This window comes from Lipotes vexillifer, unplaced genomic scaffold, assembly GCF_000442215.2.
Source record: "Lipotes vexillifer unplaced genomic scaffold, Lipotes_vexillifer_v1.1 scaffold412, whole genome shotgun sequence".
NCBI lineage: Eukaryota > Metazoa > Chordata > Mammalia > Artiodactyla > Lipotidae > Lipotes > Lipotes vexillifer.
Genome location: NW_006798464.1, coordinates 1,899,402 through 1,913,355, shown reverse-complemented (window position 1 = coordinate 1,913,355; position 13,954 = coordinate 1,899,402). Strand labels below are relative to the sequence as shown.

Here is a 13,954-nt window from a genome sequence, read left to right as displayed (position 1 = left end):
CTCCAGTGGCTCTAGTGGAAAATTCGTCCCCTGCCTCTTCAGCTTCAGGTGGCTATTGGCAATCCTGGCCTTGTGGCTGTATCACTCCAGTCTCTGCCTGCCCTCCCCCGTCGCCACATTGCCTCCTCTTCTGTGTGCACCAAATCTCCCTCCGCCTCTCTCTTATTAGGGCGCTTGTGATTGGATTTAGGCCACCAAGATAATCATTACTGCTTTTTGACCTGATTGAAAGTACCACACTGGGACCCTTGCAATTCATTTTTGTCTTTCAGCTCCCTCCTGTCCTTGTTTCCTTCCTGATTAAGCCTAGGCCCAGTGTTCTAGCACATCTACTATTCTCTTGTCAGTTCCTTCTGACTCAGGGCCTTCTCCTGAATGATCTCTTCAGCTCCCTCACCAGTACCTAAAGGGTCACCATGTCCCATTGATTGTGTCTCCTTAATATCTCTCAGATCTGTCTCCTTGGTCCCCACTGCTTGCATCCTTGTTCATGTCCTCATCATTTTTTTTGTGGGGGGGCATGCCGCGTGGCATGCGAGATCCTAGTTCCCCAACCAGGGATCGAACCCATGCCCCCTGCAGTGTAAGCACAGAGTCCTAACCACCTGACCACTAGGGAAGTCCCATGCTCTCATCATTTCTTGATCAGGCTGTAGCACTAGTCTTCTAGCTCTTTCATCTGTGACTGTCCATCTTTAGTTCATTTCTCATGGTGGATCAGAGCAATCCTCTTCAAAATTCAGATCTGTCTCTTAATGGCTCTCCATGGCTTCTAGGAAAGTCCAGATTTCTTAGCATCATATACAGGGCCCTCCATGATCTGGCCCCTGTTTACTCTTCCACCCTCATTTCTCCTTCCTGTTCCCTTTCTTTGCATTTGATCTTCCTTCCCAGAAGACCTTTCTTCTCCCTTTTTCCTAAGTTCCTATGTCCCTTCCTTATGGAAGTCTTCCTTGATTTCTCCAGTCTGAATAGAAGCCTCTTCTCTGCGGCACTGTAGCACTTATGGTCAGCTGCTTCTTTGTAGTGCAGTGTGTTTACAGATACTTATTTGTGTGTCTCTTCCACCAGACTGTGAGAGACTCGAGAAGCTTTCATGTCTCCAGTACCTTTTATCCCAAGTGCCTGGCACATAGTTTAAGGCACCCAATTCACAGTTGAAAACCTGAGCTCCAATTCTGGCCCCACCATTTACCAGCTCTACGAGCACAACAAAATTACCTACTCTCTCTGGGTCTTTCTGTTTATGAAAGACACAGTCTCGCCTCAGGCTGTTCCTGGCTGTTGGTCTAACATACATGGGGGTAATTTCTGCTTTCCCAGCAAACTACCCTATGATGTGACCCCAGAGCAGGCTCTGGCTCATGAAGAAGTCAGGACACGGTTAGACAACTCCATCAGGAACATGCGGGCCGTGACGGACAAGTTCCTGTCAGCCATCATCAGCTCTGTGGACAAAATCCCGTGAGTGCTGTTAGCTGTGACCCCCTGTTGAGCCCAGAATTAGTGGCCTTCTGCTCCCTGGCCCTTCTCATTACGTTTTGTCCACCCCACAGTTACGGGATGCGCTTCATTGCCAAAGTGCTGAAGGACTCGTTACATGAGAAGTTCCCTGATGCTGGTGAAGATGAGCTGCTGAAGGTAAGACTGAAAGCTGGCACATTCTTGCCTTACCAATAATAGCCCTTTGAGGAAAAAGTTCTAAGACTAGGCCTGACCTTAGACTTTCATTAAGGACCTTAACCTAGATTTCGTCAGTAGCTTGCCGTTGATTGTGAGATTTTGAGTGTTTGTAAATAGTAAATGATACCTCTTTTAGTTCCTATATAGTTCCTGTGTTGTTTGAATGGCACACAGACCTCAAACAAGTAGAGAAGATGGATTTTCCTGTCTTGAGATACATTTCTTTGAGTCCTATCTTTTCGCTGAAGAATTGCTCCCTCTGCTGGTGGCCAGGTGAATGGTAGCAAGCGCAGTTGTTTCCGCTAAGGCCGTTGCTGATAATTCTTTCTTACTCAGCTATGCTCCCTCCTTTTTTTTTCCTTCTTCTTCTTTTTTTTTAACCTGAACGCTTTTTTCTTCTCTCCTAGTTCTGTGCTTTCCTACAGTGAGGCCTCGATTCTAGACTTTCTGTTCAGGTGAATTTTTATTTTTTTCTGAATGAAACTCTAGGGGAAATGCTGTGACTGTCCTTGAATAATTCTGTGGAAGAGATGTGTGTTGAGTGACTTTAATTTCAGAGGCATGAACTTGTGCGCCTTTGAAGTCTGCAGCATGAGGATGATGGGGGTTGGACAGGTTATGCTCTGCTAATTAGGTCGTGTTCAAGGATTTATTTTAGCTATGTTCATTAGCTTCTTAAAATGAAAGCCCATCTGCCTGAAAATGAAAAGTGCATGTGGTTGACAGCAGCCTTATTTGCTGCCATGGTATGTGAACAAAGGATGCCCTAAAATGCTCAGTAACAGACTTTAATTCTATCATTTTTACCTTCTGAATCTGCTCTTTCATTGTCGTGATTTTCAGTTCTGTTCTCATTTTCTTTTTTTCTGCATCTAGCCAAGGGGTGTTTGGTCGTTTTAGTTTCAGGCCTTGAGAGAAAGAGAGTGTGTGTGTGTGTGTGTGTGTGTGTGTGTGTGTGTAGTGTTTAATTTTTTCTCACAGGACCACATTTTCTGGGGTTTTTTTGCTAGCAAAGTCATTTACGGCTTACTTGGTGGAATGGTTTTTAACACCCATTTCTTTTTCCTCTGTTCCCAGATTATTGGTAACTTGCTTTACTATCGATACATGAATCCAGCCATTGTTGCTCCTGATGCCTTTGACATCATCGACCTGTCAGCAGGAGGCCAGCTTACCACAGACCAACGCCGAAATCTTGGCTCCATTGCAAAGATGCTTCAGCATGCAGCTTCCAATAAGATGTTTCTGGGAGATAATGCTCACTTAAGCATCATTAACGAATATCTTTCCCAGTCCTACCAGAAATTCAGGTAAGGGGAAAGGGACAAGGTACTTGAAAGATTCTGTGGGCGTGTTTCTAACTCTGAAGGTAAAGACAAGATTAAATACCACGCCCAGCATTCCCTGGACTGCAGTGTTGTATACATCTCATGTGCTCAGAGCTCCAGGGGATGATGAAGAGGATGTTTGAGCTATTAAAATGTATTCCTATGAAATAGACTGTACTTAACATAGGTCTACATTAGGCACGTGTTACTTTGTAATCAGAGAAGAATTGGAGAGTGCTTTAAATATTTGTAAATTAAACATTCAGTTGAGAGTTCGAGTTTGGGACGTTGTCTTAGACAGTTGGTTCTGCTAACAACGCAGGTGTGTGAGAACTGTTTTAAATTATGGTTGAGCAGTTCTTGTGGGTAGAACTAAAACAAAGTGGAAAGAGAACCAACGTCCCAAGGCTGTTAAGCACAACGAACATGCAGCAGTTTCCCTAGAATTAACTGTCTTGACTGGCTTCTGTTTGAACTCACTGCCCCAGAGGTTTGTGGGATGTCCTTTGTCAACTTCTCACACATGTGTCACTTGTTGGGGCCTGGCTCCTGTGTTTATTTTCAGACGGTTTTTCCAAACTGCTTGTGATGTCCCAGAGCTTCAGGATAAATTTAATGTGGATGAGTACTCTGATTTAGTGACCCTCACCAAACCTGTGATCTACATTTCCATCGGTGAAATCATCAACACCCACACTGTAAGTATTTTTCTTTAATGATTTAATTTCATTGCTCTGTCTTAATTGCCTTCTCCGGCTGCTGCCTGTTATCTCTGGAAGCCAGAGATCTCAGTTTGATCTTACTGACATCACATCTGCCTTGTTGTTTATCTTCCTTTGCTTAGTATCCTTAACTTTCTTGAAGTGATCCCCAGGCCACCTGCATCAGAATCATCTGGGCTGGTTATTAAAAATGAAGTTTCCTGAACCCCACCACAGGCCAGCTGAATCAGAATCCCCATGGCTGGGCTTTAGAATCTCCATTGTGACCCCTGATATAGTGACTTGATAAAATACTGTTTTTATTGGTCCTTCTTTTTACCCTGGCCCTCTGTCTTACTTTTCTAACATGATCTAGAATACCACCTTTTTCCTCTGTGTCACCTTTGAGTGATTTTCCCTTGGTTACTCCTTCCCCCCCACTTTTTTATAATTCATTCCCCCTTGGGGGCATATAGAACAGGAAATAAGGAAATAAAATGAAATTTCAGGGATTGTCATTTCTGATGACGTCACCCGGGATAATAGCTTCTTAAGGCTTTGCCGAATACCCCTAAAATAATGATAATGTTGATCTGATGCACTTTTTTTCTGAATTAAAAGATATTATATACTGGAAACTTTAAGTAAAAGTATGAATGTGAGTCATTTGAACTGGTTGTAGGGAATATTGATGACTTGGATATTGAAGTCTGTGAGTTTCCTTGTTCTTTCTTATATAGGGTACATTTAAATCCTTTATATCTGTAAGGTTGAGTACCAGTATCTCCTCTTCATATGTCGTAACATATGTCATTCATCACGGGCCAATGTGTTGCTTTATATATCATATTGTTTATTTGGGTTAGTTTGTTAAGGATTGATTTTTCTGTTCTTTGAATATGGGAGTTTTGTTATCTAACCTCTTTTGTGCTGTTAGGCATTGTGGATGGGGATGGGGGCTAGTGGGTTGAGTGTGTAAATGGAATTGATCCCTGGATGTTGGATGCAGCTCCTGTTAGATCACCAGGATGCCATTGCCCCGGAGCACAATGATCCAATCCATGAGCTGCTGGATGACCTTGGCGATGTGCCCACCATCGAGTCCCTAATAGGTAAAGTTCTGACTTAACTGCCCAGAAGCTGAGAGAGGAGATTGGCAGGAGTGCGGTAATTGTCACCTCCTCTGTTTCTACACTGAATACACATCAGGGAAGAAAACAGATGTGATCCCTATCTGTTAGGAACTGAAGTCCAGTGGAAGAGATCATTTTAAATGCATAGATACATATAATCATGTAACTAGAAATTTATAAGTCCTATAAAGGAAATGAACAGAGTATTTTTTTTTTGATATTTATTTATTTGGTTGCACTGGGTCTTAGTTGTGGCAGGCAGGCTCCTCAGTTGCAGCAGGCGGGCTCCTCAGTTGTGGCATGCGAACTCTCATTTGCAGCATGCATGTGGGATCTAGTTCCCTGATCAGGGATCGAACCTGGGCCCCCTGCATGGGGAGCGTGGAATGTCAACCACTGTGCCACCAGGGAAGTCCCTGAACAGCGTATTTTGAGAGAGAAATGTTACAGTGTTGAAATGATTTCTCAAACATTTGTTAAGTTATTTTATTATGGATCCTTTGCCTTTATCATTTGGCATAATATTTTATTTATCAGTAAAAGGTGTCCTCACCACAGTGTACATATAGGCTTATTCAATTACCTTCTTAAACTTGCATTATCTTTTACTTGAATTATTATCTGCTCTCCAATGTCTCCTCTGTTTACGGTATTGATTCTTTCTACCCTCCCAAAACTTTAGGAGAAGGCTCTGGTAATTTAAATGACCCAAATAAGGAGGCACTCGCTAAGACAGAAGTGTCTCTCACACTGACCAACAAGTTTGATGTGCCTGGAGATGAGAATGCAGAAATGGACGCTCGGACCATCTTACTGAAGTGAGTATTGGAAGGAGGAGGAACAGAGTAAGTGTAACCCAGTGATCCCTTCTGTCCCTTTGTCTTGGTGAATGAGTCCTCTTGTTCATCCCTAAAATGATCATCTCAGCCATTTAAGCCTCATACATTTCCAGTCACCTCATGTATTATACTTAACAAAGGGCTTACTTGCCTTATTTGATAATAATATGCTGAAATGAATTTGTAGCTTGGAAATCCTAACCTTGGTACCCACTCTGTCATAGCTGTGTAAGTAAGCCTGGGACTTTGCGTACCTTGCATTAGGGCTGCCCAGTGGGACTCTGTGAGGTAGTGTTTGTTCTGCTCCTGTTGAGGTCCGTTCGAAGGAAGTAGGACAGCTGCTAATGTTTAAATGCTTCCCACACCTCCTTTTAGCACAAAACGTTTGATTGTGGATGTCATCCGGTTCCAGCCGGGAGAGACCTTGACTGAAATCCTAGAAACACCAGCCACCAGTGAACAGGTAAAGTTTGGGGGTTTACCAGGTACCACAGTAAGATGCATAGGTGCTCCTGTGATAGGCACGTGACAGGGCTGAGGAGGTGGGACATAGGTGGCGAGAGGTGGTCACTGGAAGGTGGGCCTGGATGTGGTGGCATTTAGGGCTTATTGAGAAAGTTGTTGGTTCCTAAATCCAGAGGTGGTTGTTTCTAGGGCACAAAGCTCACTGGCACTTACATGCAGTCTGTGTGTGTGCTTTAATTTAACCTGAGGCAGAATCAGTGAGTCTGCCCAGTAATTTATTGAATACTATATAGTTAGAATTTTATTAAGTGCCTTGGTAGATAGGAGAAAAGAATAGAATGTGGCTCCTATGTTCTGTGAACTTAGTTGGAGATGTGTGACATATGCCCCTGAAACAGTTAGAAAACCACTGAAAATTCACTATGGTTTTGGCCCTAAAAATGCTAGAAATTAAAGCAAGAGGCCAGTGAGGAGCAAAGCAGCAGGGAGGTATGGGACTTGAACCAAACTTACAAAGAACATGCATGTAGACAGGAGGGACGTTCTAGACCGGGGAGTCCCTGTGAACAGAGACACAATGGAGGGCAGAGCATGATGTGACCAGACCTACATATCTAGAATGAAGGTGTGGGTGAGGGTGAGTAGTGAGAAATTAAACGTGAGGACACATTATGTAGAACCCAAAACTTAGGAATTTGGCACCAGAGAGACAGGAGTAAAGGACCTTTGTAAACTTTGGGACCATTTGATATTGATTAATTTTGCAGTGCTGTCAGAGCAGATGGTAGTTGAGTCATCTGTGTGTGTGATAGGGTTCCAGGTCCAATTGGGTGAGGGGTGGCACAGCAGTGGGGAGGGACGGATGGGTCACGTTTAAGGCTTCTGTTTCATGTTTATAAAATGAGAAAAGTAAGTCAAGTCATTCGTTTTCAATTTTTTGAGCATGGGAATCCTTTTCATTAAGTAACAATGTATTTGGAAGCCCAACATATAAAAGAGGTAAAATTGGAGCTACTCTGGCAGCCCCAGGGATGGGCCCTTGGAAGCCCACCCTCCAGGACTCTTGGCATCTCCCTGGGAAACCCTTAAGGCCGCAGGGAGGACTATTTGAAAACCAGTTTTTTTTTTTTTTTTTTTCTTGCGTTATGCGGGCCTCTCACCGCTGTGGCCTCTCCCATTTGCGGAGCACAGGCTCCGGACGCGCAGGCCCAGCGGCCATGGCTCACGGGCCCAGCCGCTCCGCGGCACGTGGGATCCTCCCGAAACGGGGCACGAACCCGCGTCTCCTGCATCGGCAGGCGGACTCTCAAGCACTGCGCCACCAGGGAAGCCCCTGAAAACCAGTTTTAAATGAATTATTAGCTTTTAGATGCTGTGACTCATTAGATGTGTGTGACGGGCAGGAAAAGAGGCATAACCAGTAACTGCAACTGGTTTAACTTGGAAGGAAGTTTGAAGTAGGGAAGAAGGAACTGGTCTTTACTGAGAATCTGCTATTAGTTTGGTGCTTTCACCTGTGTTCTTTCCTGTAATCCTTGCACTATCCCTATGAGGTGAGTCTTTTCATCCTCCTTTCACAGATGACAAAACTAAGACCCCTAGAGGTTAAATAACTCGCCCAAGATAATTCACTTGTAGTGGCAGAACCAAACTTGAATCGGGTTCTGTCTGACTCCAGTTTATGCTCTTTGCGTTATCTGATGAAGAGTAGTTTTGACATTAGAAGAAAAGGGAATATTGGGAAAGGAATTGCTCCAGTTCGGGAAAAATTACAAGTCTGAACTACAAACCTTTCCAAATGTAAACATCCCCAGTACAAACAGTTCAAAATATGGTACCAGAGCCTTAGCCATATGCTGGGATCTATCAGCATAGAGGTGATCATTGAAGTTTTGAGAGAGAACACTTACAAAGAAATGACCATGGGCCACTTGGACGTACCAGCCCATGCTTAGGGCAAGGAAAAAGTGTGGAGAATATGATCACGGCAACAACTAAGAAAAGGCACTGGATTGGGGATGGGCGGAATGGTAACGAGAATTGGTGGTGAGAGAAGCCAGACTGCGAGGAAAGTGCTGAAAGACTGCAACAGCAAGTGTGGATTGTTTGTTGGGTGGGAACATAACAGACAAACGTTGGTTGGTGACTAGGAGACAGCAGATATGAGAAGGGTCTCTTTACTGGCGTTTGCAGCATGTTTGAAAGAGGGAAGGCTTGAGTGTGATTCAGCTGGGACGAGGTAGCAAAAAGGATTAGCAAGAATTTACTGACCACTGGTGTTGCATTGGTATGGTTATAACGTTCATCAAGCCGGGTTTCAAATAAAATTAAATGATTTCCATGTCCCCAGTGTGATAGGGAAAAAACGAGGGGTTTTGTACCCAGAGTCCAATCTCCTGTCCAGGAAAGAAGCCCTAAGAAGCCAACATCTGACTTCATAGATGTTTCTCTTCTAGATGAAAAGAGAGCTGCCTCTGCTTCATGCAGTTTCTTTGTCAGTTGTCGGGGGTGGGGGTAAGTTTGTTCCCCTCTATTTCCAGAATAGAGTTGTTTGTTTGTTTGTTTTTAAAATATTTATTTATTTATTTGCTTGCTTGCGTTGGGTCTCAGTTGTGGCAGGCGGGCTCCTTAGTTGTGGCACGCAGGCTCCTTTGCTGCATGCATAAACTGGAGTCAGACAGTTGTGGCATGTGAACTCCTAGTTGCGGCATGCACGTGGGGTCTAGTTCCCTGACCAGGGATCGAACCCAGGCCCCCTGCATTGGGAGCGCGGCGTCTTAACCACTGCGCCACCAGGGGAGTGCCCCAGAATAGAGTTTGAGAGCTTTATAAATTCAAGTGTGGTTCAGTGTGGAGACCTTGCCACGAACTTCTTTTTCTTACTGTAGGAAGCAGAACACCAGAGGGCCATGCAGAGACGTGCTATCCGTGACGCCAAAACTCCTGACAAGATGAAAAAGTCAAAATCTGCAAGGGAAGACAGCAACCTCACTCTTCAGGAGAAGAAGGAGAAGATCCAGTCAGGCTTGAAGAAGCTAACAGAACTCGGCACCATGGACCCAAAGAACAGATACCAGGAACTGATCAACGACATTGCCAGGGTACGGCATTTGCGGGACAGCGACGGCCTGGCCAGGTTTAAAGCTGTCTCAGAGGCTTGTCAGGAGACAGTAGCTGTTCCGGTGACAACGAACCTTCAGTTCAACGTACCTTCAGGAGAGGAGATTAGAGTCCTCTCCTCTGGGGAATCGTTTCTGACTCTTCCAACATGAGGTCCTAGCCTGCCCTTTGATGGCTTATTCCATGGCCTAAATTAGTAGGGAGAAAACCTTAATTAGAGCTTCCTATGTCTCAGTTTGTCTTTGGCCTTAAAGAATTCCTCCAGATCTTTTTAATGATTACTGTGAAATATAAATTAACATCAAGTTAATCATCAAATCCTTGATTTGTGTGAATCTTCTCAAGTAAGGGGCTCTGGCACAGGCTGAGAAGTTTAGGCATTCTCTGCTGTCGCCCTAAAATCACACCATGCACAACTGCAAGCTTGGTAATTGTTATATTAAAGTTATCTTTTTCTCCCTCTCCTGACAACATATTTAAGAGGTTTAAACCAGCTTTGCAAGTCGATTATGAGAATGTGGAGGTCAGTATAAGTAACACATTTCCCTGCCTCATTAAATAGAAATGGGGAAAAAATTGATGAGATCTGAATTTCTTTGTTAATTTTTGAACATAAAATTGCTAACTTTTTTAGATTCCACATATAAGCAATATCATATGATGTTTGCCTTTCTATGTCTGACTTACTTCACTTAGTATGATGGTCTCTAAGTCCATCCATGTTGCTGCAGGTGGCATTATTTCGTTCTTTTTTATGGGTGAGTGGTGTTCCATTGTATATACGTGCCACATCTTTTTTATCCATTCCTCTGTTGATGGACATCTGGGTTCTTCCATGTCCTGTCTCTTGTAGATGGTGCTGCAGTTAACATTGGGGTGCACGTGTCTTTTTGAATTATGGTTTTCTCCAGATATATGGGCAAAAATCTTTAAAAATTTTCGAGATGAGTGAGAAAAAAAGAATTGCTGTCTATTAAAAATGTGTGGTCAAGCAAGGCAAAGTTAAGCGCTGCTGGGTTCTAGCATTAATGATTCAAGATGCACATGATATTATTTTTGTAATTTTAATAATTATGTCTCAGGATATTCGGAATCAGCGGAGATACCGACAGAGGAGAAAGGCTGAACTGGTGAAACTGCAGCAGACGTACGCTGCTCTGAACTCTAAGGCCACTTTTTATGGAGAGCAGGTGGACTACTATAAAAGCTACATCAAAACCTGCTTGGATAACTTAGCCAGCAAGGGCAAGTGAGTATTTTTGTTTTGAAGAATCAATGTCAGGGGAAAAAGAAGTAGAGGCAACTGAAGTGACATAGGAAAATTTTATTTACAGCACACTGGATCTATTTATTGCAATAGTCCTTTATTTTTCTTCTAATTGTTTGTGTAATTTCCTAGTTCCGTTTGTTATGGTATGATGTAAATAAATAATGTGTGGAGGATTTCAAGGATGCCTATTTCTAAGCATCCTGTGTTCCAAAATATCTTCTTGGCTCTAGAAATTAAAGAATCTTGGAAAGGGATCATTTAGTGGCCCCCAAACCAGGTTGTGCCTCAAAAATCACTTAAGGAACATCATAAACAATTAGATTCCCTGGCCTCTACACCTCCTGGACACAGGCTCCCAGACCATGATTTTTTTTCAGCTGCCAAGGAAGATCTGATGCAGCCTCCTTGTTGCTGGCCACAAACCACTCAGCCTGCCCATTTTATAGGGAGGGAAATTGAAAATCCAGAGAGGTGAAGTGATTAAGCACAGGTTCTGCTTATTAGAAGGGTTAGTTTATTATTTACTCCACACTTTTCATTTTGAGAATTTTGAAACCCCAGAAAGTTTCAGTGAATAGAACAATAAACACCCATATACCTTTCACCTAGATTCACTTGTACTTAACATTTTGCCACATCAGCTTCCCCTCTCTATAGCTTGCTTACTCTTCTGTCTGTGCTTTTCCTCTCCCTCCCTGAAGGCTTCATGGAGTGAGGCAGGGCTGTTGTGAAGTGGTGAAAATCATGTCCACCTAACCCAGCTTGCAGAGTTGGTGCCTGTGTCCTTTTGAAATGTCCCCATCATTCTTTGAGCACTTCGTGACTTTGTGGCACAAGATGTTTCTGGTTCAATTTTTACTTTTCCCTCCCTGGGCTTTGGAATTAGCTATTTCTCCAAGCATCCCTGGCTCTTTTTTTTTTTTTTTTTTTTTGGTGGTACATGGGCCTCTCACTGCTGCGGCCTCTACCGTTGCGGAGCACAGGCTCCGGACACGCGGGCTCAGCGGCCATGGCTCACGGGCCCAGCCGCTCTGCGGCATGTGGGATCCCCCCGGACCGGGGCACGAACCCATGTCCCCTGCATCAGCAGGCGGACTCTCAACCACTGTGCCACCAGGGAAGCCCCCTGGTTCCTTTTAATGAAGAATGGTATTTAGAAACCAAAATTTAGGCACCAGATGTGCTCAGTGCCACAGAATCATTTTTGTTTCAGGCCTTCTAAGCAGACAGAGCTAGGTTCTCATTTCTTTTTTAATGGCTGCATGGTATTCCATTGTATAGATAAATATAACTATGCTTAATCAATTCTCCATTAATAGACATTTACATTGTTTCCAGTTATTATAAAAAGTTCTGCCCCAAATAACCTCTTGTACATATGTCATTTTGCAAATGTAGGCATGTTTTTGAAGACAAATTTCTAGAAATGTAATTGCTGGGTTAACATTTTTGTGCAGTTGTGATTTTGATAGATATTTCAGTTGCCAGCCATAGGGATTTATTACCTTTTACACAACTACCAGCTTTTCTGCCCCAGTTCTTGAGACCCTTCCCTTGAGAGTCCCAGATACCATTCTCATTCATCTGTATTCTTCCTTTGCTTACTCTTCTTACCATTTCTCGCCTTGATTATCCCAACAGCCTTCTGACATCTGTTTCTTTTTCCTTGCTCCCATTCCTCTGTAATTGCTATGCTGGCTTAAATGCTTTTAAAAATTTCGTATTCTAAAATATTTTTATTTTTTCTCTGCACAGCCAAGGGGCTTAGAGTGACTCCCTTGGGGTTCAGTACAGTTCCCTCAGGCTGGCGTTAGAAGCCCTCACACTTACTTTACGTGCTTAGGTTCTGAGAGGGACATAGAAGGATTCAGACACGGTCAAATTCATCATGTGTTCTCAAATGTATAATTTAAATCAAAGGCAAAAGCAATTTAGTAATGTTTCCCTGTTTTGCAGAGATATTGCTTAGGCGAATCCTAGCATTTATTTGCCATTTTAGAATTGGTTTGTTACTTACGCTTGTGTATGGGAAGTTTGTTTTCTGACTTCATATCCTTGAGTTACCAACAAAGATTCATAGTAGATAGTTACCTATAGAAAGTGACATAATGTGATTTTTACAGGGTCTCCAAAAAGCCTAGGGAAATGAAAGGAAAGAAAAGCAAAAAGATTTCTCTAAAATACACGGCAGCAAGACTACATGAAAAAGGAGTTCTTCTGGAAATTGAGGACCTGCAAGTGAATCAGTGAGTATTTGCTTTTTAACTTTGTTTTATATATTGATTTTTTTATTTCTGCATTTGTCATATCTTTATCTTATTGACTTTATTTCTCTTATCTGGATAATCATTTTTATATTTTATATGTGTTTATAATTGATTAATTAAAATAAGTAATTAATTAATTATGTACAGAATTTGGCCTAATACTCAGAGTTAATTTGCCTGTCATAGAAGAGAGGTATTTCTTTTCCTTGTTTGTGGAACATTTGTCTCAGGACATCCTACTTTTCCTCTTTAAAGCAGGAAGCCATTCCTTCCATTTTTTTTTTTTTCTGTGCCTAAACCAAGGATAAATAAAGAATAACAAGAAGAGGAGTGTACTTTATTCCACTTGAGGCATGAACCAGGGGCTTACCCTCATCTTTTCTGGGAAGCACCAGCTTGCTTTACATGTGGTTCATGGACCTGACCTGACCTTACCATCCTCCCTCAGGTCCTGGCCCAGCTGCCATTAACAAGCATTTTATTGAGTACCTGCTCAGTCAACCCTGTGATCTCAGGCAGCTTAGCTTTCTGTTACTGTGTCTGTTTAAATTTTTTTTTTAAATTTTGCTTCAAAAAACTTTTATATTTTTCTGATTCTAAAATAATATGTATTCACTGTTGAACTTTGAAAATTTGGTAAAGCATAAAGAAAAAGAAAAAGCACCTATAATCCAAAAAGCCAAAGATAGCCACTGAAATCATTTTAGTATATTTTCTTCTGTGCCTCTATTCACATAAAGACTATCTATGATTACTTACTTACCTTCCTACTTTTTTTTTAACATAAATTTGGGTGATACTGTTTATAGTCATGTATCCAGCTTTTTCCTCATAACATTGTGAGCATTTTTCACATAGTTTGAAAGTATACTTTTTAATGACCACATAATATTCCATATTGTAGTTTTAATTTAGCCATTTACCTGTTGTAGAACATTTTAAGTTGATTTTACTTTTTACATTATTACACATGTGATAACACCTTTATATGTAAATCTTTGATTCTACCTCAGATTATTGTATTTTTTTTGTATCATAGATGCCTAAAAATGTAATTTTTGGTCAGAGTATAAAAATATTTTTTTATTGTAAAAAACACAAAACATAAAATTTACCACCTTAACTTTTTTTTTTTTTTTTTTTTTTTT

The 13,954-nt window shown here is 42.1% G+C and overlaps 1 protein-coding gene across 1 annotated transcript in view; it reads left to right on the top strand.

The window, feature by feature from the left end:
- The window catches only part of IQGAP1 (IQ motif containing GTPase activating protein 1), a 103,248-nt gene that overhangs the window by 82,780 nt on the left and 6,514 nt on the right, over positions 1-13,954 (top strand). The window contains exons 27-36 of the mRNA XM_007470561.1: positions 1,324-1,464; positions 1,557-1,641; positions 2,761-2,993; positions 3,577-3,709; positions 4,722-4,824; positions 5,528-5,663; positions 6,060-6,147; positions 9,038-9,250; positions 10,352-10,518; positions 12,663-12,785. Coding sequence (XP_007470623.1) covers positions 1,324-1,464; positions 1,557-1,641; positions 2,761-2,993; positions 3,577-3,709; positions 4,722-4,824; positions 5,528-5,663; positions 6,060-6,147; positions 9,038-9,250; positions 10,352-10,518; positions 12,663-12,785 — 1,422 coding nt within the window. The remainder of the gene's footprint in view (positions 1-1,323; positions 1,465-1,556; positions 1,642-2,760; positions 2,994-3,576; positions 3,710-4,721; positions 4,825-5,527; positions 5,664-6,059; positions 6,148-9,037; positions 9,251-10,351; positions 10,519-12,662; positions 12,786-13,954) is intronic.